Raw genomic sequence first — 22251 nt, 5'->3', positions numbered from 1 at the left:
GAGTGAATAAGCTGAAGAATGAAAGGAGCCACAGGGGAATGCCTAGATGACGAGCCCAGGTGACTGGGACAGCGATGGGTGTTATCGTCTCACACGCAGAATGCAGAAACTGGTTCATGCATGTTGATTCTGAAACGCCCTGCTTGGGGTGAGCACCTGGAGAACTACAGGTAGACTGAATGAAGTACAGAATTAAGACATGAGAAATATGTTTGGGCGATCTGCACAAAGCTAGACCTCAATTTCCTCTTTTGTGAAACAAAGATGTTCTTCTAAAGTCCTACGGATTTTATCTAGCATGAAAACAGAATTCCTACAAAGGACTGTCCGATTTTTTTGTCTTAAAAGTTATTTTTGTTGGTAATCAAGTGGGAAGAACCTGTACACTCAATGAACCTGGACACTCAATCAAGAAAACTGAATTTTCTTCTAGTTGCAATTTTTACTGAGTATTAAGATTTTTGTTACTCATATCAATAAGTTTTTGAAAATCTAATGTTTAGTCACCATTTTAAAATTTCATTTCTTACAGGGTTTGGTTTTGTTTTGTTTTTTGCTTATTTTTTGTTTGTGAGATTCACAACTAAAATTTCTAAAAAGGGGGAGAAGTAGGTAATATTTATTACATATCTACCATGTGCCTGGCACCCTGAATGTATATTTCCTCCTTAAAATACAGTCTTGTGGGGAATAGGTAATTGTAACCCATTTTACAAATGAGGAGATGAGGTTTATAGGTTAAATAATTTGACTAACATGAAGCTAATTAAGGACAGAGTTGGCAAAAGGAAGTAAAATGAGCTTTATCTTTTATAGACTTCCTATTCACTGGTACTTTTATTACAATGTCGACTAATAAAAGATGAAGTTAATAAATGTTCTGTTTCCCAGAGCAGAAATGTTTGAGAACACTGCTTTAAGATTTATGCTCCTACTCAGAACAGAAGATTGAGTTGCATTAATAAATGGCATGGAAGAAAATGCCTAAATTGCGGGCTGATGAGAAACAGATGTAAATTCCCATCTGCCTTCTTCCATACTTGGCTTAGCATTTGGCAAACTCCTTCACCAATCTGAGTCCCCATTTTCTCAGCTGTTAACACTCAGGATAAGAAAGGGTCACTTACAAAGTTATTAGGAGAACCACGAAAGAAGAGAAAGAGTACAGAAAGCATCTACCTCATGCCTCACAACATACTCACTCAATTCGTACAATGTCCTTTTCCATTCCAAGAATATTTAGGTCCCACAACTTACCACTGATATGTAGACCGCGTAAAAAATACTTATCATCTTCCAATTTTCATGTTAATGATCAACTGTATGTAATCAGCATTAGCAGTGCATATTAATGTATTTTTTTGAATTAGTGATTCTTTTCAAACCCCCAATAAGTGGGTAACTCAAAGCACTGTCATATGAAAATTAACTCTTCCGCGTGGAATGAGCCCATTAATATGCACAGGTGAAACGGTTTGTCTGCTAAGCATTCAGTACCGGCAGGGAACCGGAAACCCAGACCTGTAGCTGCTCCACTGATGCCAACTCCCAGCACCACCAGCACCGCGATTCGCCATGCAGCGCGTAATAAATCTCAACTACAGGACATACACATCGAGCAAAGATTTACATTCATAACTCATCCTCCCCTTGCGCAGAAGGTGAAACAGTTCGTAAGTAAACAAAGAATCTAGAAAGACCACTGTTTTTTGCTTTTATTTTCCCAACTGTGCCTTCTCTATTCTTTCTCTAAAAAAAAAAAAAGGATTTTATTTACTTGTTTGTTTCTCAGAGAGAGAGAGAGAGAGCACAAATGGGGGGAGCAGCAGGCGAAGGGAGAAGTATTCTCTCCGTTGAGCAGGGAGCCCAACTCGGGGCTTGATCCCAGGACCTCGGGATTATGACCTGAGTTGAAGGCTGCAGATGCTTAACCGACTGAGCCACCCAAGCATTCCCTCTATTCTTTCTTCAAATGCCCTTTTTTCAGCATCAAAAGAGGTACTCCCAAAGATATGTGATTAATTCATCCTCATTAAAGTGTAAATGAATAATAAAGCCTAGTGTCTCCGAGAAAGCATTTATTTACACAACTGGGTAAGGTCCCTGGCTTAACCCAAAAGACTGAGGCACTAGGGGCGCCTGGGTGGCTCAGTGGGTTAAGCCGCTGCCTTCGGCTCAGGTCATGATCTCAGGGTCCTGGGATCGAGTCCCGCATCGGGTGAGCCTGCTTCCCTCCCTCTCTCTCTGCCTGCCTCTCTGTCTACTTGTGATCTCTCTCTGTCAAAAAAAAAAAAAGACTGAGGCACTAATGATGAATGTTTAGTCTGCAAACCAACAAGAAAGAACATTTTCAGTCATAGAAGTCTTTATGTTGCTCCCCAGGTCAACTCAACTAACTCCAGCAGCACTTAAAACAGGTTATGTCTATCACATACCCCAAAAGCTCCTTTACCCAGTGCCCCCAAATACTTGCTTCATAAAATAGATGTAAAGGTAACACCTGCTGCCTAGAGCTACAGGGGTGTCATTCCGTTCTGCCACCACCACTCCCACCACCACCAAAGAGACCCCTGCCATGAGCTTTCGGGGATGCTCAGCCTATGTCCTGGGAGACTGGGAACCAAGACTGTTAACACTGCCAGTGTGGGCGAGAATGAGTTCATGCCTAGGATGGGCCATCAGGGGAGGAGAAAACCTGCCTCCACTATTACACATGAACCGAGCCCTACTTCTCAGAGAAGCAGCTGCCAGTAACACAGCGGATGATCACAGTCCAGCACGTTTTAAGCTCAGAAAGGAAAGTCCTTTCTTTTTTTCCAGGACTGGACTCCATGAAACACTGCCCACTGGAACCTCTACCTAAAGCTCAGCAGAATTTAAACACAAAGGTATCAGGGCTTTCAGGGGAGACTTCCAGGCTTCCCTAGTGTACCTTACCTGAGATCCATATCTCCTTCGACCCAGAAGGTGAAAATGTTAGAGATGGTTCCCCCAGGGCAGCACCCCATGACGAGAACGGCAATAGCTTGGATGGGCTTCAGAGAGAAACTGATGGCCAGGAGATAGGCTGTGAGAGGCATGAGGCCAAACTGGCAGAGGAGTCCCACAGCAATGCCCCAGGGTCTCCTGATGTGTGCCCAGAGCTTCTGGAACTCCACAGAGCATCCCAGGGAGAACATGAGCAGGCCCATCATCACGGCTGACACCACTGTGAAAACAAGTTCAAGGTTCCCATGTGCCTCTGGTCCCACCGGCAGCTCCTCCTCTGAACTGTTAGCAGCACAGGCTGGGCTGCCGGAACAGTTGGCTCTCATCTCTTCATCTCCTTAAGGCAGCATCACAAATGAACGTCTGCCGCGATGGCTGGGCAGGTCTCGGCCACGTTTTGTAATAATGCAACCAAGTCACGCATGGAGAATCATTCCAATGCTTATTGGCCAGCCAGGTGATTCAGCCTAATCTGATCAATGCATTCATGAATGGCATTATAAAAGTAATTATCACGGACACGAAACAGATAATAAACTGCAGTAAGTAAGGCTTTCCACTTCTGTTCTTACTCACCACTGAATATTCAAGTGAAATGAGACAAGCAAATTTATTGTCAAGTGGCGTGACTGGGCTGTGTCGTCAGCATCACATTGTGTTCCAGGAAAATGGGTTGAGTGCCAAGACGTAATTTGTCCAAATTCAATGGGGATTTCAAAGAACCAGGATGCAATGCTTTATGGAGAGGAAGGCTAACTGGAAAAAACAAAGGCGCTAAGCCAAAGCCACTCCCCCTCGCATTAGCAGAACATTTCTGTTGAAAATATTAAAGCAAAAGTTCAGTTAAGAAAATGTCAGGAGAGCAAGGATCAATCGTTTCAGGAGTGCTTCAGAATTGGCCTCAATTTTTCTTCTTTATTGATTTCTTTTTTTTTTTTTTTAAGGACGCTCCAAACCCAACCTAGGGCTTGAACTCAGGACCCTGAGGTCAGGAGTTGCATGCTCTACTGACTGAGCCAGCCAGGCACCCCTCAGTTTGTCTTCTTTTTCTACTAGAATTTGTATCTGAAGCCAGTAATTAAAAACCTGTAAGAATAATATGGTATTTTTTAAAAAAGAATAATATGGTATTAAGCACCTGAATTGTTTCATCGAACATATGGAAACTCATTTCTGTACCCAAAATAATACAAGGAAGCTGTCACTTTCTTTTGGAGAACAGAGTCGGCTTTGGGATGCCACACCCCTGGGTCTCGTGATGAGGTCTGGGAATTCTGGAAGAGAATGTAATAAAGAACTTGTCTTGAAGGCTGGGGATAGTCTGAGGCCAGCCTCTGACCGCAATGGCCCAGGGGCCCTTCTCTTTGTCTTAACCACACAGACACACATCTCATTGGAGAACCAGACAAGGAAAATATGGTTCCATGAAACTAAACCTACAAAAGAGTAGATGCCACACCCTTTCTCACAGAGAGCAGAAAGTTTATTTATGGGGTAATGGTTGGTGACAAGGTACACTTTATAAAGCACCTCTACCTGTCTTAAGAGGAATATTAGCTATGCATTATTTATTTTTGGATTAGCAAATTATTTTCCATGACAAAATGCTCTAAGCATGTTTGCTACATAAAAATACAAATTAAGGAGCACCTGGGTGGCTCAACTGGTTAAGCGTCTGCCTTCAGCTCAGGTCATGATCCTAGGGTCCTGGGATCAAGTCCCACATCAGGCTCCCACTCATCGGGAAGTCTGCTTCTCTCTCTGCCCCTCCCTCTGCTTGTGCTCTCTGTCTCTCTCTCAAATAAATAAATAAAATCTTGAAAAAATACAAATTAAATACAAATGTGAAATAAAATCTGACAATTTGAGGGGCACCAAGGTGGCTCAGTTGGTTGACCTTCCAAACCCTGGTTTTGGCTTGGGTCATGATCTCAGGGTTGAGACTGTACCGAGGGCTTCACACTCAGCGGGGTGTCTGCTTGAGAGTCTCTCCCTCTCCCTCTGCCCCTCCCCCACTAAAATAAAGAAATAAATCTTTAAGAAAAATCTGACTATTTGGAGAAAGTGGAGAGTATAAACTGGCTTAGGCAAAGACACTGTAAAAGCAGCTCTGAACTTAGAAACTCGCTGGAAGCCGTCAGAGGTCAGCATGAGGACCTACTGCCACCAACTCTTGATTCAAGCCCAAGAACAAACCAGCATTTACACCAAGCTTGGTGAGACTGTCAGAAGACAACCCAGGCGGCGCCGGGTAGCTTGGTAAGTTCAACATCTGCCTTCAGCTCAGGTCATGATCCCAGGATCCTGGGATCGAGTCCCGCAGCAGGCTCCCTGCTTAGTGGGGAGCCTGCTTCTCCCTCTGCCTGCTGCTCCCCCTGCTTGTGTGCTCTCTTTTTTTCTCTCTGACAGACAAACAAATGAATAAATAAAATCCTTAACCAAAAAAAAGAAAGAAAGAAAAGAAAACAACCCAGAACCACCTGTGCTATATCAGTACAAAGCTCAGCAGAGAAATGGACAGTTAAGAATGAGTTAGGTCTTTGGAAAGCTTTGTGTTTCCAGCTGAAGGGGGCAGAGATGTGGTCGAGCTGAGGATGAATGGAGGAGGAAGACAGAACATTTTTTAAGCACCTACTAGGTGACAGTATGCTGGGTCCTTCACACATACGTGTCTGTGTCTAGTGAAGCAGAACTTTTTTTGGTTTTTACTTTAGTGACAGAAGGTATCACATTATTTCTGTCTGGGTAATGTCAAAAGGCCTTTGACAGACCCTCTTTGCTCCTGGAAGTCACTCAAAAGCCCTTCTTAGTTAATCAAATTTGAGTTTAATGAGACATTCATCAAAGACGTAATAGGAACTTTTGCTTGGTACTCAGCTCTGATAGCTGGGAAGAAAGGGACTCCACTGCATAGTGGATGTTAGGAGCTTCCTGAAAGGGAAAGTGACCTTGGACTCTTACCGTTTGAAATACAGTGCTATCGGAATTTCTCAAATGAGTTAGGAGGGTTTCAACTGAGGTCCACTGTCAGGAAAAGATACTAAAGTCCAATGACCCACCATGAAAGCAAGGGGTGTCTGGACAATTTCCTCTAGATCAAGTCACCCTGGCACAGACATCGCGGGATGATACAGGGCACAGTGACTGAGTATGTGGATATAACCTAAAAAAAAAAAGTAACCTTGAGAGGTCAAGCTTCAGCACCGCCATGTTGTATGCAAAGATCTGGACTAGAAGGGGCAAGGCAGCAGTGCACAACAGACCATCGGACTGGGTGGAAACAACTGACTGAAAAGGTCCCAACAAAGCAGCAGCAGCTGCAAACAGGGCCTACCAGGGGATGCCAGGTTTTTCCCAGTTTGTCCCCATCCTGGGAAGGAAACTCCCTTGAGAGAGTAAGCCCCTGGAGTTCTTGTCAGTTTGTAAGAGAGATTTTAGGGGCACCTGGGTGACTCAGTTGGTTCAGCATTAGACTCTTGATTTCAGCTCCAGGTCATGATCTCAGAGTCCTGAGATCATGCTCAGCACAAATTCTGCTTGGGATTCTCTCTCTCCATCTCCCTCAATTTCTCTCCCCACTCACAATCTCTCTGTCTCTCTAAAATAAGTAAATAAAATCTTTTAAAAAAAAATGTAAAGGAGATTTTAAATAGGGGATCCTAAATGTAACTGGCATGTAGGGATTCAAGTGATTAGAAGTTTTTAAAAGGAATGACCAAATTTATACCCTAAGTTAGTGAAGCAGTTCATGAGCTCCCATTCAATCTTCACATCCATTCTAAGAGGTAACTACTACCATTCCTGCTTCACAGATAAGGAAACAGAGGCCTACTAGGGTCCTATGATTTGTCCAGGGTTATTAGACAAGTCAATTAACATTAGGATTAAAATCCTAGGCTAATTCTCAGCCTATCCTCATTTCCCTGGAACACATGGATGGGAAGCAATGAAAGCAGTCGATAACAGAATCATTCTGAAAAAACTGACAATCAGTTAAACATAGCTCAGGTATAAAATACCACAACTTGGAATAAACATGGAGAAATAAACCAACTAATCCCTAATTTCTCAATTCATCTCATGTACTCACAAGCTTAAAATGCACCTGAATCTGTGCCACATATATACACCTTAATTTTGAGATCCATCTATACAAATCACAGGAAATAGCTCCTGTATTTCTATTCTCTGCAAATAGAATTAAAGGTGAAAGATACTCTTCAAAAAAACCAACTGAAAAGCCAGCCTCTTCTGTCTAGGAATATAAAGGTTGAAGGGAATGTGCCAAAATAAAAGGTAATTCAACATGGCTAAGGAATTGTTCAGCAAACTCTGAAATTAGTATGAGGGGAAACATCTAGATGCTTGAAGGACATAAAGAATACTATAGGTTCCAGGGTGTCTGGCTGGCTCAGTTTGTAGAGCATGTAACTCTTGATCTTAGGGTCTTGAGTTCAAGCCCCATGCTGGGCTAGAGATTACTTTTAAAAAAAGGGGGGGGGGGCGCCTGAGTGTCTCAGTGGGTTAAGGCTCTGCCTTCGGCTCAGGTCGTGATCTCAGGGTCCTGGGATCGAGCCCAGAATCAGGCTCTCTGCTCAGCAGGGAGCCTGCTTCCTCCTCTCTCTCTACCTGCCTCTCTGCCTACTTGTGATCTCTGTCTGTCGCATAAATAAATAAAATCTTTAAAAAGGGGGAGGGGGCACCTGGGGGGCTCAGTGGGTTAAGACTCTGCCTTCGGCTCAGGTCATGATCCCAGGATTCTGGGATTGAGCCCGGAATCAGACTCTCTGCTCAGTAGGGAGCCTGCTTCCTGCTCCCTCTCTCTGCCTGCCTCTCTGCCTACTTGTGATCTCTCTCTCTGTAAAATAAATAAATAAAATCTTAAAAAAAAAAAAAAGATCCTATAGGTTCCAAGAGCTTAAGTAAACTCATGAGATAGATCCAAAACAAAAGGAAATTATGTATTTAATCCAAACTTATTATTTATTATTAATTTAATCCAAATTAACTATTTATCCAATTCAAAATTAAAGGAAATTAGTAGTAGGATAATAGACTGTTACATGACATAAGGTAAAAAACCCAATTCTATATATATTTTTTTAAAAGCCAAACCTCAAAAATAAAAATGCTATCACCTTGCAGGAAAAAAAACAGCCAGTACTTGAACAGAAAATTCACAAAACAGCAGTTAACAATCATAGGGGGAAAAAACATAGAAATCAACATCAGTAATAATTTTTAAGTATATTAAAATAAGATAATACATGTTGCCTATCACTAAGAAAACAATTTAAAGGTGAATGTTCCTTGTTGATAAAAGTTGAGTGAAAGTATATTCTCATATACCGTAGGTAGGATTGAAAATTCATGTAAACTTTCAGGGAAAAGTCTGGCACTATGTCACAGAGCCTTTGTCACTGTAAGTCTAAAACCCTGTCTTCATAAATAACCTTCAAAACTGGCAGAAATTTATTGGGGCAAATGATTCCATTTGGGGCAAATGATTCCGTAATAGCATTGTTTGTTGGTTTAAGATTGATTGATTGATTGATTGATTGATCTGACAGACAGAGAGAGCACAAGCAAGGGGAGTAGGGGAGGGAGAAGCAGACTCGCTGCTGAGCAGGGAGCCTGATATGTGGCTCAATCCCAGGACCCTGGGATCATGACCTGAGTCTAAGGCTGACGCTTAACAGACTGAGCCACCCAGGTGCCCCAGCATTGTTATTTATAAATACATTCTTATTTATATTACCATTGCTATTTATGGACCAAGAAAACTGGGAATTTAAATTCCCAAAGTGAGACTAATTTAAGTAAACCAAGATACAATGAGATACTGTGGAGCTATTTAAAATGTAAATATTTTGACAACGAGAAATGTTTATATTAGAAGATAAAGCAAAAAAAAAAAAAAATGGATATAGATAGGTACAGATAGAATGCTCCCAGTCATGTTAAAATGGTAAGCACATAGGGGTAACCTGGCTGGCTCAGTCAGAAGAGCATCAGACTTTTGATCTTGGGGTTGTGAGTTCAAGTCCCACATTGGATGTAGAGAATACTTGAAAAACAAAAACTTAAAATAATAAATAATGACATAAAGAGACCAAATTCAACTGCAAAAATTCAGTGATTGCTTCTGTATGTAGGATTATGGATGATTTTTTTTTTCGTTATACTTTCAGTACTATGCCATAACTTTGAAATGGCCACAAATTACTGTTTTATAATTAAGGAAAAAGGAACAGAGACAGACGAAGTTTATAGATCAAGAAATCTTGTGGTTATTTCAAGCAGCTCCTAAAACGTGATAAGAGCCTGATGATTCTGAGGAGCCAGACTGCTGAGATGACTCAATCGCTGTCTTTGTTCTTAGGTTTTTATAAGGGAGACTCACAAATACCAAAGCTTCCAGGTAAGAGATACCTGCAGAAAATGGAATGTAAGGGCGTGAGAAGAACTGACGGGCCAAGTCAGGACATAGAAAAGCGGGCTGACAAAGTGTTTAACCTGAAACAGCACCCCTCCACCTTCAGAATAAAATAACCAGAAGAGAAAATGAAGCACCTGGAATCAACTGGAAAGACGTGTTTACCTGCACAGGTGGCATGCTAGTTATAATAGTATTTGTGGTCCTTTTCCCAACAACCTTTTCTGGCCTCAGCTCGTCAGATCAGATGTTATTAAGATTATAACCATAAAGGGCGCCTGGGTGGCTCAGTGGGTTAAAAGCCTCTGCCTTCGGCTCAGGTCATGATCCCAGGGTCCTGGGATCAAGATCCACCCGGGCTCTGCGCTTGGCGCAGTCTGCTTCAGACTCTCTTTCCCTCCACCTCTGCTGCTCCCCTGCTTGTGCTCTTGCTCTCGCTCTCTCTCAAATAAATAAATCTTTAAAAAAAAATTGGGGAGGGGGCGCCTGGGTGACTCAGACATTAAGTGTCTGCCTTCAGCTCAGGTCATGATCCCTGAGACCCAGGATCGAGCGCCCCCATCGGGCTCCCTACTCAGCAGGAAGCCTGCTTCTCCCTCTCCCACTCCCTCTAATTGTGTTCCCTCTCTCACTATCTCTCTTTGTCAAAAAATTAAATAAAATCTTTAAAAAAGATAAAATAAAATTTTTTTCAGAGTGTTTGACCTCTAGAATTATAAGAAAATCTTGTAATGGATAAAATTAATGGGATTTGTCAGCCATTGGAGAAATAACTGATACTGATTTTCTGTGATGATAACAGTAAAACCAACTAGCATGTATTGAGTCTTTCCTATGTACCAGGTCCTGTGATAGGTCTCTATATGTGCAGGGTGGTAGAACTTTCACTTAAGGATTATTCTGAGCAGAAGACGAAGAAGCAGATACAAGCACAGCTCCCTGCCCTCCCTCTATATGCCTGAAAATAGGACATAAATGTGTAAAGGTGTCTCCCCTTCCCTCTCTACCAGGAAGGACAGAAGCTAACCCCAAGCGATCCCGCTAGACCCTACTAGCCCAGAGAAATCTATCCCAGAGGAATCTACAGAAAAAAACCTTGCTAAAACTAGGCCTTATCTACAGTTAGTTTGCCCATATATTTGCCTTCCCGCAATTTGCCACCCCTACAGGCTCAAAGTCCTTTTTCTTTGTCTTGTCACTTCTCTCTTGTTCTTTTATATAAGCCCAAATTCTAACACCTCTTTGAGTTACTCATCTCTGAGTGTGCCCATGTGTATTTGCAACGGGCATGTTAATAAACTTCCTTTCCCTCATTAATCTTTTTGTCCAGTTTACAGGGCCCCAGCTGGAGAGTCCAAGATGGGGAAGAAAAAACAAATATCTCAGTTAATCCTCCCAACCATCTTATCACTCAGGTACCATTATTACCCTCATTCACTCAGGAATGCGGAGAAACTTAGAGAAGTTAAACAACCTTCCAGGGGCTAAGCTAGGAAATGATAAGGCGAAATCACAGGAGTCAAATCTGGGGTCTATACCATACATGAAAAATAGATGAAATCATGAGAGTTCACGAGTTCCACTCATACAAACTATTATTCCTGCCACTCAAACTATATGTCACATCCTGGTCATTCTTCTTCACCTTCCTAAACCCTTAACTCACGTGCAGCAGGTACACAGAAAAGGTGTCGACTGACATTGTGAAAGAACAACAGCCATGCCGAAGAGAGGAATGTCCTAATTCCCACCGCCGAACAACTCTTATTTTGAAGTAGCTACCTGAGTCAAACACACAGGATCCTAAATTCAAGGAATACGACCTAGCATTCCCTGTAGGTTGTAAAGTATTTCATAGCAGCCTCCCTAAAAGAACATATAAGCAAAATAGATCCTTGACCACATACCCCAACTACCCCCAGGAAGAAGGGTAGGAGCAGAGAAAGCAAGATACTTTTTAGTAACGCTGAAAAGCGTTCTTTATATACTTTTATATACTTTGAACAGAGGTTAAGCCGTCAAGCATTGGCTTGAAAAGGATCAGAAGTGCTTTTTCTCCACCCTCCATTGCTAAGCCAGAGGCCATGCACCTAGTACTCTAGCCAAAATCAATCAAAATAAAGGCTGCTGCTGAGCTCAAGCATCTGCTTTTTACAGGAAAACCAGGCCTCAATGGCAAGCATCTGGTCTGAACTTCCAGCTTTTTGATCTGACATTTTCTAGCTACTGTGCCTGGAACAGTCGAAGTGCTCAATAAATATTAGCTATTGTGTTGGTTATTATTATCAATAGCATCTGTTGCATCTCACCCAGAAAAATAACAATGTCAGTATCAAAAAATAAATAAATTCTCCTTTGCTCCTGCTTCCAAATTTCTGATTTGTTTTTCAAAACCTTGTGTTACAGCTTAGAAAATTTCTTTCAAATACTAAAAGAGCCATAAGGGATAAAAGATATATATATACTTGTCATGTGATTGCATGATAAAATAACACCAAAATTAGGACATAACCCTCCTCGTATCTTGAAGGAAATCATGCTAGCTATTTCCACGACTCGTGTGAAGCAATTTCACTGTTGTTAAACTGCCCTGCTAGCTTTCTGATGGTCAGCCTCCTGGGAACACCTGAGCTCTGATACGACAGAGCTTCTGGGGAAGGAGGTGGTGCAGAAGGCGGCCCAATATACAGTTGTGTGTTGGGTTCACGTTGTGCTTATCTTACCTGTTCTACATGTGTGGTGGAAAGTGGAAGACTAAATGCCAACAGTAAATAGTCCTCGGGTGAGCAATCTCTGAAACCATGAGAGAGGAAGTCTGCTTCTGGAACTGGGAAGGATTTGCTTTGACGGAAAGGTAATTCCATGTAAGAAAAAAAAATGTCACCTGCCAACTGCAGCCCAGGGAGGTGACGACACCCACATTTCAATGCTGTGAAAGTTGCAAGGTGCAGAACAAGTCCGTAGAGTGGAGACGGATAATTCAAGGAGAAGGAGAGGGACTGAAATTGAAAAGAGATATGAATGGAAGGCAGAAGCCTACTAGAAAAGTTGAAAACAGAGCCTGAGACTCAGGGTACATTGGCAACACTGCCTTCCCTAGGGACCAATTAAGACTACTATATGATGCCCATAATTCCAAATAAAGTAATTCCTCTCTTTCATTCACCCACATCCCCTCACTCAACCTCACCCAATCAATGGTACTGTCTTGTGGTTTCTACTTCTTCCATGACCCCTGAGTCAGGCCTATATTAGCCAAGCCACCTCTATTTCCTTAAGTTATGCATGGTCACACCTGGATTACTGGGAGAGCTCTTCATGTGAAAGACAGAAATAAAAATTAACAGAAAACAGTGTTGAGGAAACATATATAATTCAGGGAGAAGAATCTATTTCATGTCCTCAGAGAGCTAAGGGAAGATAGGCAATCATGAATAAAAAAGGTTACTTTTTGAAAAGGAGAGGAGCAAGGCTTCAGAGGAAAAAAATAGAAGACCAGAAATTAAACACTTATAATGGTTAGAGGATAAAACTCAGAGCTTCTTCCAGAAACTGAAGCAAAAGACAAAAGGTTGGAAAACAAGAGAGAAAAGATAAAAAAATTAGAAGGCCAGTACAGAAGATGTAGCATATATTAATAGTACTTCTAGAATGTGTTGAGAAAATGATAAAGTAGAAATATGTACCAAAAAATTAATATAATTTCCCACAACGGAAGGCAATGAATTTTCAGATTGCAAGGGCCTGTGTAGTACCAAGCACAAGAGGTACTGGTAAGAGTAGTCACTGCTATCTGTTAGTGCTTACTCTGTGCCAGGCACTGTTCTAAGTGCTTCACATATTTAACTCATTTACCTGTCACAACTATCACTACCCACTTTTTAATTTTTTTTTTTTTTTTTTTTAGAGAGAGAGCACATGAGTAGGGGGAGGGTCGGAGGCAGAGAGAGAATCTTAAGCAGGCTCCACATCCAGCACAGAGCCCAGTGCAGGGCTAGATCTCACGACCCTGATATCATGACCTGAGCCAAAATTGAGAGTCCGACATTTAACCAACTGAGCCACCCAGGCACCCCTATCACTACTGACTTTTACAGAGGAAGGAACTAAAGCACAACAAAGTTAAATAATTTGTCCCAGACAACACAGCTTAATAAGCGGTGAAACCAGCATTCAATCCCAGTGGCGCATGCTCTACACCCAGTGCTCTACGTGACCATGTTATATCTGATTATTAGTCTTACACCATGATTCCTATCACAACACTGGGATCTAGAAGATGCCACAGCTTCCAGAGAGAAAAAAGCAGGTTTCGGGGAAAGCATCCGAAGTAAAAATGACTTTGGAATGCTCACTAACAATACCAAAAACTAAAAAGAAATACAAATGCTCTGGTTTCTCTTCAGATTGTATAAAAAGAAATACATAAATCCTCCACAATTTTAAAGAAACATTATTTACAACCTACAATTCTACACTCAGCCAATCTATCAATGAAATCTGAGCATAAAATACGAACTTTGGACAACAAAACCTCAAAAAAATTTCCTCACATGCAGCCTTTCTCAGGTAACCACTGGGGATATGCTCCACTGTAATAAAAATAAATAAATAAACCAAGAAAGAGGATGGTCAGACACAGAAGAAACAGGAGCACCTATGTCAAAGAGTGTGAAGTGAATCCCCATGATGATAACATAGAAATCAGAGAGAGCTACATAACCATATGGAAATAAACAGTTCAGGGTAAAGCAAGACAAGACTTTTGCTTGTGCTCTGTCAAATAAATCAATAAAATCTTAAAAAAAAAAAAAAAAAGATGGGGCACCAGGGTGGCTCAGTCATCGTGTCTGCCTTCACCTTGGGTCATGATCCCAGGGTCCTGGGATCTAGCACCACATCAGGCTCCCTGCTCAACTGGAAGCCTGCTTCTCCCTCTCCCACTTCCCCTGCTTGTGTTCCCTCTCTTGCTGTGTCTCTCTCTGTGAAATGAATAAATAAAATCTTTACTAAAGGGGCGCCTGGGTGGCTCAGTGGGTTGGAGCCTCTGCCTTTGGTTCGGGTCATGATCCCGGGGTCCTGGGATCGAGCCCCTCATCGGGCTCTCTGCTCGGCAGGGAGCCTGCTTCCTCCTCTCTCTCTGCCTGCTTCTCTGCCTACTTGTGATCTCCGTCTGTCAAATAAATATAATTTTTTTTAAATCTTTACTAAAAAAAAAGACAGCAGTGACAAACTGATCATCAGAGATTATCATTTTTAAACAGAAATACTCAGGAGATGCCATAGGTACAGTGGCCAGATTTTGAACTAAAAAATCAGCTCATGTATGGTCTGGTGAGTATATATACATTGACAAGAACAAAATCCAATTCTTGAAAATTCAAGACTTTTTATCTCCACAAAGGTCAACAGAGTCAGGCTGATACTCAGAGATTATAGCAGTAAAAAGGCAGTGATGCTCACAGTGATTACTGGAATAACTACTGGAATAATTCCCACTGTGGGCCAGTTTCCATTTAATCCTCAAGACAACTGTGTAGTACGTACCAGTAACATTCCTGTTTTACATGAAAGAAAACTGAAACTCAGAGACATAAAACAACTCTCCCCAGATCACACCGCTAGAAGCAGCCAAGCTGAGAGCTGAAGAAGGCCACCAAGTGTCAAGCATGAACTCTTAACAAGGCCACGAGAACTTCTGGAATGAGACTAAGATAACAGAAGACACTAAACCCCTACTGATTCATCTAACAAACACTAAATTGTGCTCAAATAAAACTTTCATTTTTTTAAAGATTTTAAAAATTTATTTATTTGACAGAGAGAGACACAGTGAGAGAAAGAACAGTAGCAGGGGGAGTGGGAGAGGGAGAAGCAGGCTTCCCACTGAGCAGGGAGCCTGATGCAGGCTCAATCCCAGAACCCTGGGATCATGACCTGAGCCGACAGTAGACGCTTCGTGACTGAGCCACCCAGGCACCTCTCAAATATAATTTTCATATCCAACTGTGCCATGCTGGACTCAAATTCTAGGACAACTGGTTTATGCTAGTCCAACATTTTTCAGCTTATTAAGTCCCCATTCTCTAACCTCTCTGTAAATACCCATTTTCCTTAAAATTAGGTCTTGTATTTTCATGTCATCTGCATATATTTGTGTGTGTTTCACACGCTCCAAGGACATCCCAGAGAGACAACACGAAATTAACCAAAAGCGAAAGGATGATGTTTTGGGAAAACACAAGCAGAAAGTAAGTTCTACTTGCCACTTTAAAAGTACATGAGAGGGGCGCCTGGGTGGCTCAGTGGGTTAAGCCGCTGCCTTCGGCTCAGGTCATGATCTCGGGGTCCTGGGATCGAGTCCCACATCGGGCTCTCTGCTCAGCAGGGAGCCTGCTTCCCTCTCTCTCTCTCTCTCTGTGCCTGCCTCTCTATCTACTTGTGATCTCTCTCTGTCAAATAAATAAATAAAATCTTTTAAAAATAAAAAAAAAAATAAAAGTACATGAGAGAGGGACGCCTGGGTGGCTCAGTGGGTTAAGCCTCTGCCTTCAGCTCGGGTCATGATCCCAGGGTCCTGGGATCGAGCCCCACATCGGGCTCTCTGCTCAGCAGGGAGCCTGCTTCCCTTCCTCTCTCTCTGCCTGCCTCTCTGCCTACTTGTGATCTCTGTCTTTCAAATAAATAAATAAAATCTTTAAAAAAAAAAAAAAAAAAAGTACATGAGAGGAGTCCCTGGGTGGCTCAGTCAGATGAGTCTCCAATTCTTGATTTAGCTCAGGTCTTGATCTCAGAGTTGTGAGTTCAAGCTGCACACTGGGCTCCATGCTGGGCATGGAGCCTAGATAGATAGATAGATAGATAGATAGATAAAAATAAAGTATGGCATGAGAATATAATTGATGTGTTACTGAACATTGGAAACTAAAGAGTTACTGAAATGAAACCTAAAATTTTTCTTAACCAAATAAAATTTTTCAGTCTACTATGTTTAGAAGAATTTTTCTCTGGGTGCCCGGCTGGCTCTGTCATTGGAACCTGTGACTCTTGATCTCATGGTTGTAAGTTCAAGCCGCATGTTGGATATGAAAATTACTGAAAAATAAAATCTTAAAAAAAAAAAAAACAGAATTTTTCTCTCTCCTTTTTGGTGTCTCAAAGATGCAAATTCAAAATAATAACTCTGACAAGGCGTTTCCCCCTCCCTTGGTGCGATTTTACAAAAATCACAATGACTAATCACATAAATGACTTAATTCCAGCTACTTCTTCATCTACTTACAGTGTTGTCACGTGTGGTACAAAGGAAGAAGTAAGCGGCAGGAACACAGAAGATCCATCAGAGCTGTCCACCAACCCACAGAAGCTGGCTCGTCCACCAGTGGACATTTGTAGGTCTGCACCCAACTTCACACAGCAAAAGGCTGGAGACCTTCATTGCCTTTGGATGTGGAAAGCACTGAGTACAGGTTCAATTACAAGATGATATCACTTAGGTGGAAGAGGTCTTCTCAAACCAACTTGCCTTTCCCTTAGGGAAAGCTGAATTTCCTCAGCTACATTCTCCTGACGTTTCAGGCGATTCAAGCGCTTCATTTCATACTCCCTTTCAAGTTTCATAGCTGGAAAATAAAATATACAGAGCAATCCAATGGACCTTTTTCACCAGACATAATATTGTTAAAAATGAACACTGAGGGACGCCTGGGTGGCTCAGTTGGTTAAGCGGCTGCCTTCGGCTCAGGTCATGATCCCAGCGTCCTGGGATTGAGTCCCACATCGGGCTCCTTGCTCGGCAGGGAGCCTGCTTCTCCCTCTGCCTCTGCTTGCCACTCTGTCTGCCTGTGCTTGCTCTCTCTCTCTCTGACAAATAAATAAATAAAATCTAAAAAAAAAAAAAAATGAACACTGAATCACATGGCAAAATTCACATTCTTCGATACTAAACAAGAAGGGCTATATAGATGAGGGGTATGGTGTGAATGAGTACATTTAAACATTTCTCTGATAATAAGCAAAATAACACAGATAAAATTTGCTATTTGCTAAAGTAGCTTTTACAGAACTTACATTCTGCAGAAGGGAGCAGAGCATTCTTAATGGTTTTAGTTTTTTTGAGGTGTAAAGGACTACCAAATGAAATTTCTCCCAAGAATGGCAACTTGATGTTGGCTAGGTTCGTGTACCAGGTCTCTGTAAGCAGTGCAAGTTCCCAAGGTTCCTGTCTGGAGCAAAAATTCATTAATTCATTCAAAAAGTATTTACTGAGCATCTATTGTGGGATATTCAGAAGACATCTTAATTCTCAGTTCTATTTTCCACTAGACATTTTCGCTTATGGGGAGATTTCAGGATTTTCCAGAGTTGCAAATTTAGCCAGGAGAAAGAGCCTTACATTAGATGTATAATGTAGGAGCACCTGGATGACTCAGTGTGCTAAGCCTTTCAGCTGAGGTCATGATCCCAGGGTCTTGAAATGGAGTCCCGCATCAGGCTCTCTGCTTAGCAGGGAGCCTGCTTCCCCCTCTCTCTCTGCCTGCCTCTCTGCCTACTTGTGATCTCTATCTCTGTCAAATAAATAAATAAAATCTTAAAAAAAATAAATGTATAATGTAATATATATATACACACACACACACATGCACACACACACATACATACATATATTCTAACGTAGAGATATATTGAAAAATTACGAATTTTAATGGCAGGAAGTTTTGTTCAAAAATAGCCTCCCTGCAGTCAATCCAATCTTTCCATCTCTTTTAAGAGGATATGATTAAGAACTGTATGCTCCAGGATGCCTGGGTGGCTTAGTCGGTTAATCATCTGCCTTGGGCTCCGGTCATGATTTCAGCGTCTTGGAATTGAGTCCCATATCGAGCTCCTTGCTCAGTGCTCACTGCTATTCCCTCTGCCTGCCTCTCCCCTTGCTTGTGCTCTTTCTCTATCTCTGACAGATGAATAAATAAAATCTTAAATTAACCAAAAAAAAAAAAAAGAAGAAGAAGAACTGTATGCTCCAACTCTTTTATGGCTGATCACAATTAGGGTCATATTAGGGAAGGGAAAAGGGGAATAATCAAGCACTGAGCAGGGTGCTTGACATACACAAAGGCTTTGAGTGTGTGATCTTATTTCAATCTTTATAACCACCATGCAGGTAGACAAAGAAACAGAGACTCAGAAGTTAATTAAGAACCAGAGCTGGTACTTAGCCTAAGAGTAGTTATTTAGAAGCACTAGTATCAAGAGAATCCTCAGAAAACTGGAGAGGAATTCCCAAACTATAATACTAAAAATAATCACCATGAACTTAAAATGAATTGTTTTATATGTTCTAGTTTGGAAATTTAAAATATCAACTACATATTTCTCATCTCATCGAGTCTATATGAGTTCATATGCACTAGGAAAGGTAGAAGACCCGCTTGGGTACAAATTAGGGAAATGAGAGTGTTCTGTACATGGGTCTACTTGTTTTCCTCCTCCAGCTTCCTTGCCACTTCATCATCTAACTTTAAGGAGGGACTTGAAGTCTGCAATTCTTATAAATGCATTTGAACAAGGACACAAAGATCTATTTATAAGAATGTTCACTGAAGCATTCTTTGTCCAAAAAATCTCACAAAATAGCCTTAATGTCTATCAGGAAGAGCCTAGTTAAACACACTGTGGTACGTACACAGAATGAAAGAATGAGGTTTACCCTTATATGCTGATTTTCAAAGATGAGGAATAAAACACCTAATTTTATCTAGCATTTACTGTATGCTGGGCACTAATTTAATCAGTTTGCTTATATGAACATCTTTAATTGACACAGCAACCCTGTGAAGTAGGCAGGTGCTATTATTATGCTCATTTGAGGGATTAGGAAACAGGAGTAGAACCACTTGCTCAAGATCACAAGGCTGTTGCGCTCATGGGTTTAGGATTTGAACCCAGAAAGTCAGACTCTAGAATCTGAGGTCTTAACCATTAGGCTACACAAGATATGGTAGGAGAGGGAGCAAAGTTCATAGCTCCCCCTGCTTGTACTTGATCATTCTCCCTGTCACTCTCTCTCAAGTAAATAATTAAAAAAAAAAAAAAAAAAAATCCTAAGGGAGGGGGAGAGATACCTGACACGAAGACATTTTTAGGTAGATTTACACTATCCACAGAGGAATTTTAACGTAGTTGACAGTAGTAGATACTGCTTCAGAGTAGGAACACTGACTTCCATCCCTGTCACTTGTTTACTTCATTACTGTGTGATTTTGATCAACCTACTTCTCCGAACCTCGGTTTGTGTTGTTTTGTTGTAAAGACCAAGTAAGATGATTTATAAATTCTTATTAAAAGCATTTCCCTTTAGGAACGCCTGGGTGGCTCGGTGGATTAAGCGTCTGCCTTGGCTCAGGTCATGATCTCAGGGTCCTGGGATGGAGCCCCACATTGGGCTCTCTGCTCAGTGGGAGCCTGCTCCCCCCACCCCCGCGCCCCCTCTCTCTGCCTGCTTCTCTGCCTACTTGCGATCTCTTTCTGTCAAATAAATAAAGATCTTAAAAAAAAAAAAAAATCACTATTCAGATAGCTGAAAACGCCTAGCCCAGTATCTCATGAGGAACATAAGGCTTCCGGTACTTTTATTTTGCCAAGGACACTCCCGGCCCCCAGTCAGTGCTCACCGTGATGAAAATACTTACACGTTATAACAACTGCCCCGCAATATGGTTTTCACTGTGTTCTTTCTCGGCAAGCCGTAAGCCATGGTGAATCACCACGGTCCAATTTCCTAACATAGGTGCCTGATGGAATGACTGGCATACTCTGTTCGCTTTACCTGTAATGTTTGCAACTCACAGAATTAATGGCTTTCCCTTTAATACCCACACAATAAAAAGATTTAGAAAGAGCATTTCTGGATGTCAGAACATCCCTAACAAATATTCCTTGAAGCTGAACCCCTAAGGTACAACCGAACCGTGTTCTCTCTCATTTTCCATGAACTCATTTGATCCTTTCTTACCGAGGACGGAGAAAAAGCCAAGTTAACAGCATCGGCATTCCGTCACTGCCCAACCTGCCAAACTGGCTCCGACACCGCGCCCAAACGTGTCTGACTTGGGCAACGTCAAGCGAGAAAAGGCTCTGCGGACAGGGAACTTCCCGTTCCCCGCCCGAGCCCTTTAAGGAAATGCCGACCTTCCCGGGTTTTCCCTTTTTCCGAAATCTCAACTTCCCCGGAAGCGGCCCGCGGTACGAACCCGTTCCACTCCCCGCGCACGCACCCTTCGGAGGGGCGAGCCTCCCCGCCGCCCCCGGGCGCAGTTCGGAGCGGTACCCTGCTCTTGGAAGCGGGCGGAGCCTCGGTCGCCTGCAGAGCCCGAGGCGGAGGGCGGAGGGGCACTCCCAGCGCCCTTCCCACGCCGGCGCCCCGCCCCTCCTCCCAACCCCACCGGAGGCGCGGCCGGCACGCCCCGTCAGCCGGGGCCTGGAGGGCGGGTCTCTGGGATCCCGGGGCGGGGAGCGGGCGCCAGCGCCTGATGATCCGCACTCGCGGGTCTCGGAGCGCGAGCCCGATTAGGCGCCCATGGCGCGCGCAGCTGCGGGCCCGCGCCGCGGGCACACGCCTCCGTCCCGCTCGCTCCCGAGTTGCGGGCAGCGCCCAGGAGCGGGGTGCCTCGCGTCACGCGGAGGCCTCAATAAAGGGCTTTGTGGTGCCAGTCCCGCCCGCCGGGGGCTAGGGGAGCCAAGCCCGGGACGGGGGCCCGCGGTTAAGCGGCCAAGGCTCGCACACCCTTGACGGAACGAAACTTAGGAGCGAAAAGATGTAAGCTAGGCCTTTCTCTGAAAATGACACTTTTAAATGTCAGGGAGTTTAAATGTCAGGGAGTATGGAAGCGACCCGGGGAATTCGTTGTGGGGACCATTTGGGGGTACCGCTTACAGAAATGTGCTCAGTGCTGACGTGTTCCGTGTGAGCGAGGCGGTGTGGTCAATGTTCGCTGTCCCTGGGGGGTCAAGGCAGCTAGAAACGCGAAAAAGCCCCAAGCCTACCTGTGATAAGTTACGTGTTGTCGTGGTCAGGACAGGACTGATTAGAAAAGGTAGACTCATGGGCCAGTTTCTGAAGTCATTACACTGAGGTGACTCGGGATGAATCTGTATTTTAATACATCCTATGGTCACCACTTAAACGTCAAATGAAGATAGGCTTCCTCCTTCCCAAAGGTCTGGAAGTCGGAACGGGCTTGGCACTCCAGTTCTGCCACTCGCTAACTTTAAGGTCTTGCCCGTGTAAATTCTCTAATCCTCAATTTTTCCATCTGTAAAACAAGTGTCATACTCTGCATCTTGCAGGGTCCTTGTGAGGATTAAAGATCGTGTCTGTCATTTCTCTGCCAACATGGTAAGTGACTAATTGTCTCATTTTGTGGCTACTAGCAACTTTACGAGATAGGCAAGGGATACTTACTATTCCAATTACGGAAGAGAGGGATGAACTCGGGCTAAGGGACTGCCTGAGGTGGCAGAGCTCCTGAGTCGCAGCGCCAGCTTTTGAAGCTAAGCAAGGTACCCTATTCACCCTGACAAGATGCCTCTGATACTAGCTCCTGTCTCATTACAATAGGCTGGTAGGCTTGAACCCCCTTTGAAGGTGCTTTTTGCTTCTCCAAAACTAGAAGGTGAGGACTCCTTCACTCTTTAACATTTCTGTTCTAATACCATTGAAAAAGGGGCCTCAAGGAGTGAGAGTGGGTGTTAGCTTTTCACACAAGGAATGTCGAACCCATCAATGGGCTGTAACATCAATGTGGTAGATCCTGAACTGAATTTTT

General features: G+C 42.9%; 2 protein-coding genes across 5 annotated transcripts in view; both read right to left on the bottom strand.

The window, feature by feature from the left end:
- The window catches only part of SLC10A6 (solute carrier family 10 member 6), a 42999-nt gene extending 26198 nt beyond the window's left edge, over nt 1-16801 (bottom strand). The window contains exons 1-2 of one of the 2 annotated variants that reach the window (XM_045998486.1): nt 16707-16801; nt 2938-3208 (exon numbers count right to left, since the gene is read on the bottom strand). In XM_045998486.1, the coding sequence (XP_045854442.1) occupies nt 2938-3194 (257 nt within the window). In that variant the 5' untranslated portion in view covers nt 3195-3208; nt 16707-16801. Of the gene's footprint in view, nt 1-2937; nt 3315-16706 lie in introns of those variants that run through there. The other variant, XM_045998485.1, reaches the window with a different exon arrangement.
- On the bottom strand, nt 16802-20818 carry C2H4orf36 (chromosome 2 C4orf36 homolog). Of its 3 annotated transcripts, none has more exons than XM_045998489.1 (4): nt 20701-20818; nt 20116-20252; nt 17495-17649; nt 16802-17046 (listed from the first exon to the last, which is right to left on the bottom strand). In XM_045998489.1, the coding sequence occupies exons 2-4, from the start codon at nt 20178-20180 to the stop codon at nt 16913-16915; spliced, it is 354 nt and encodes a 117-aa protein (XP_045854445.1). In that variant the 5' UTR covers nt 20181-20252; nt 20701-20818; the 3' UTR covers nt 16802-16912. The 3 variants fall into 3 exon arrangements, with proteins under 3 accessions (XP_045854445.1, XP_045854443.1, XP_045854444.1); XM_045998487.1 differs by having other exon boundaries at nt 20439-20794; XM_045998488.1 differs by having other exon boundaries at nt 20677-20794.
- Between the last annotated feature and the right edge of the window lie 1433 nt (nt 20819-22251).

This window comes from Meles meles, chromosome 2, assembly GCF_922984935.1.
Source record: "Meles meles chromosome 2, mMelMel3.1 paternal haplotype, whole genome shotgun sequence".
Classification (NCBI taxonomy): Eukaryota; Metazoa; Chordata; class Mammalia; order Carnivora; family Mustelidae; genus Meles; species Meles meles.
Note: the sequence above shows the minus strand (reverse complement) of the source record. Positions and strands in the feature narration are given on the sequence as shown.

Coding starts and splice junctions, on each gene's coding strand:
- C2H4orf36 (XM_045998489.1), bottom strand. CDS start 20,180: ATGGCTTACGGCTTGCCGAGAAAGAACACAGTGAAAACCATATTGCGG. Junction 17,650..20,115: donor CGGGGCAGTTGTTATAACGT/GTAAGTATTTTC, acceptor TTTTTGCTCCAG/ACAGGAACCTTGGGAACTTG. Junction 17,047..17,494: donor TCTGCTCCCTTCTGCAGAAT/GTAAGTTCTGTA, acceptor TTTATTTTCCAG/CTATGAAACTTGAAAGGGAG.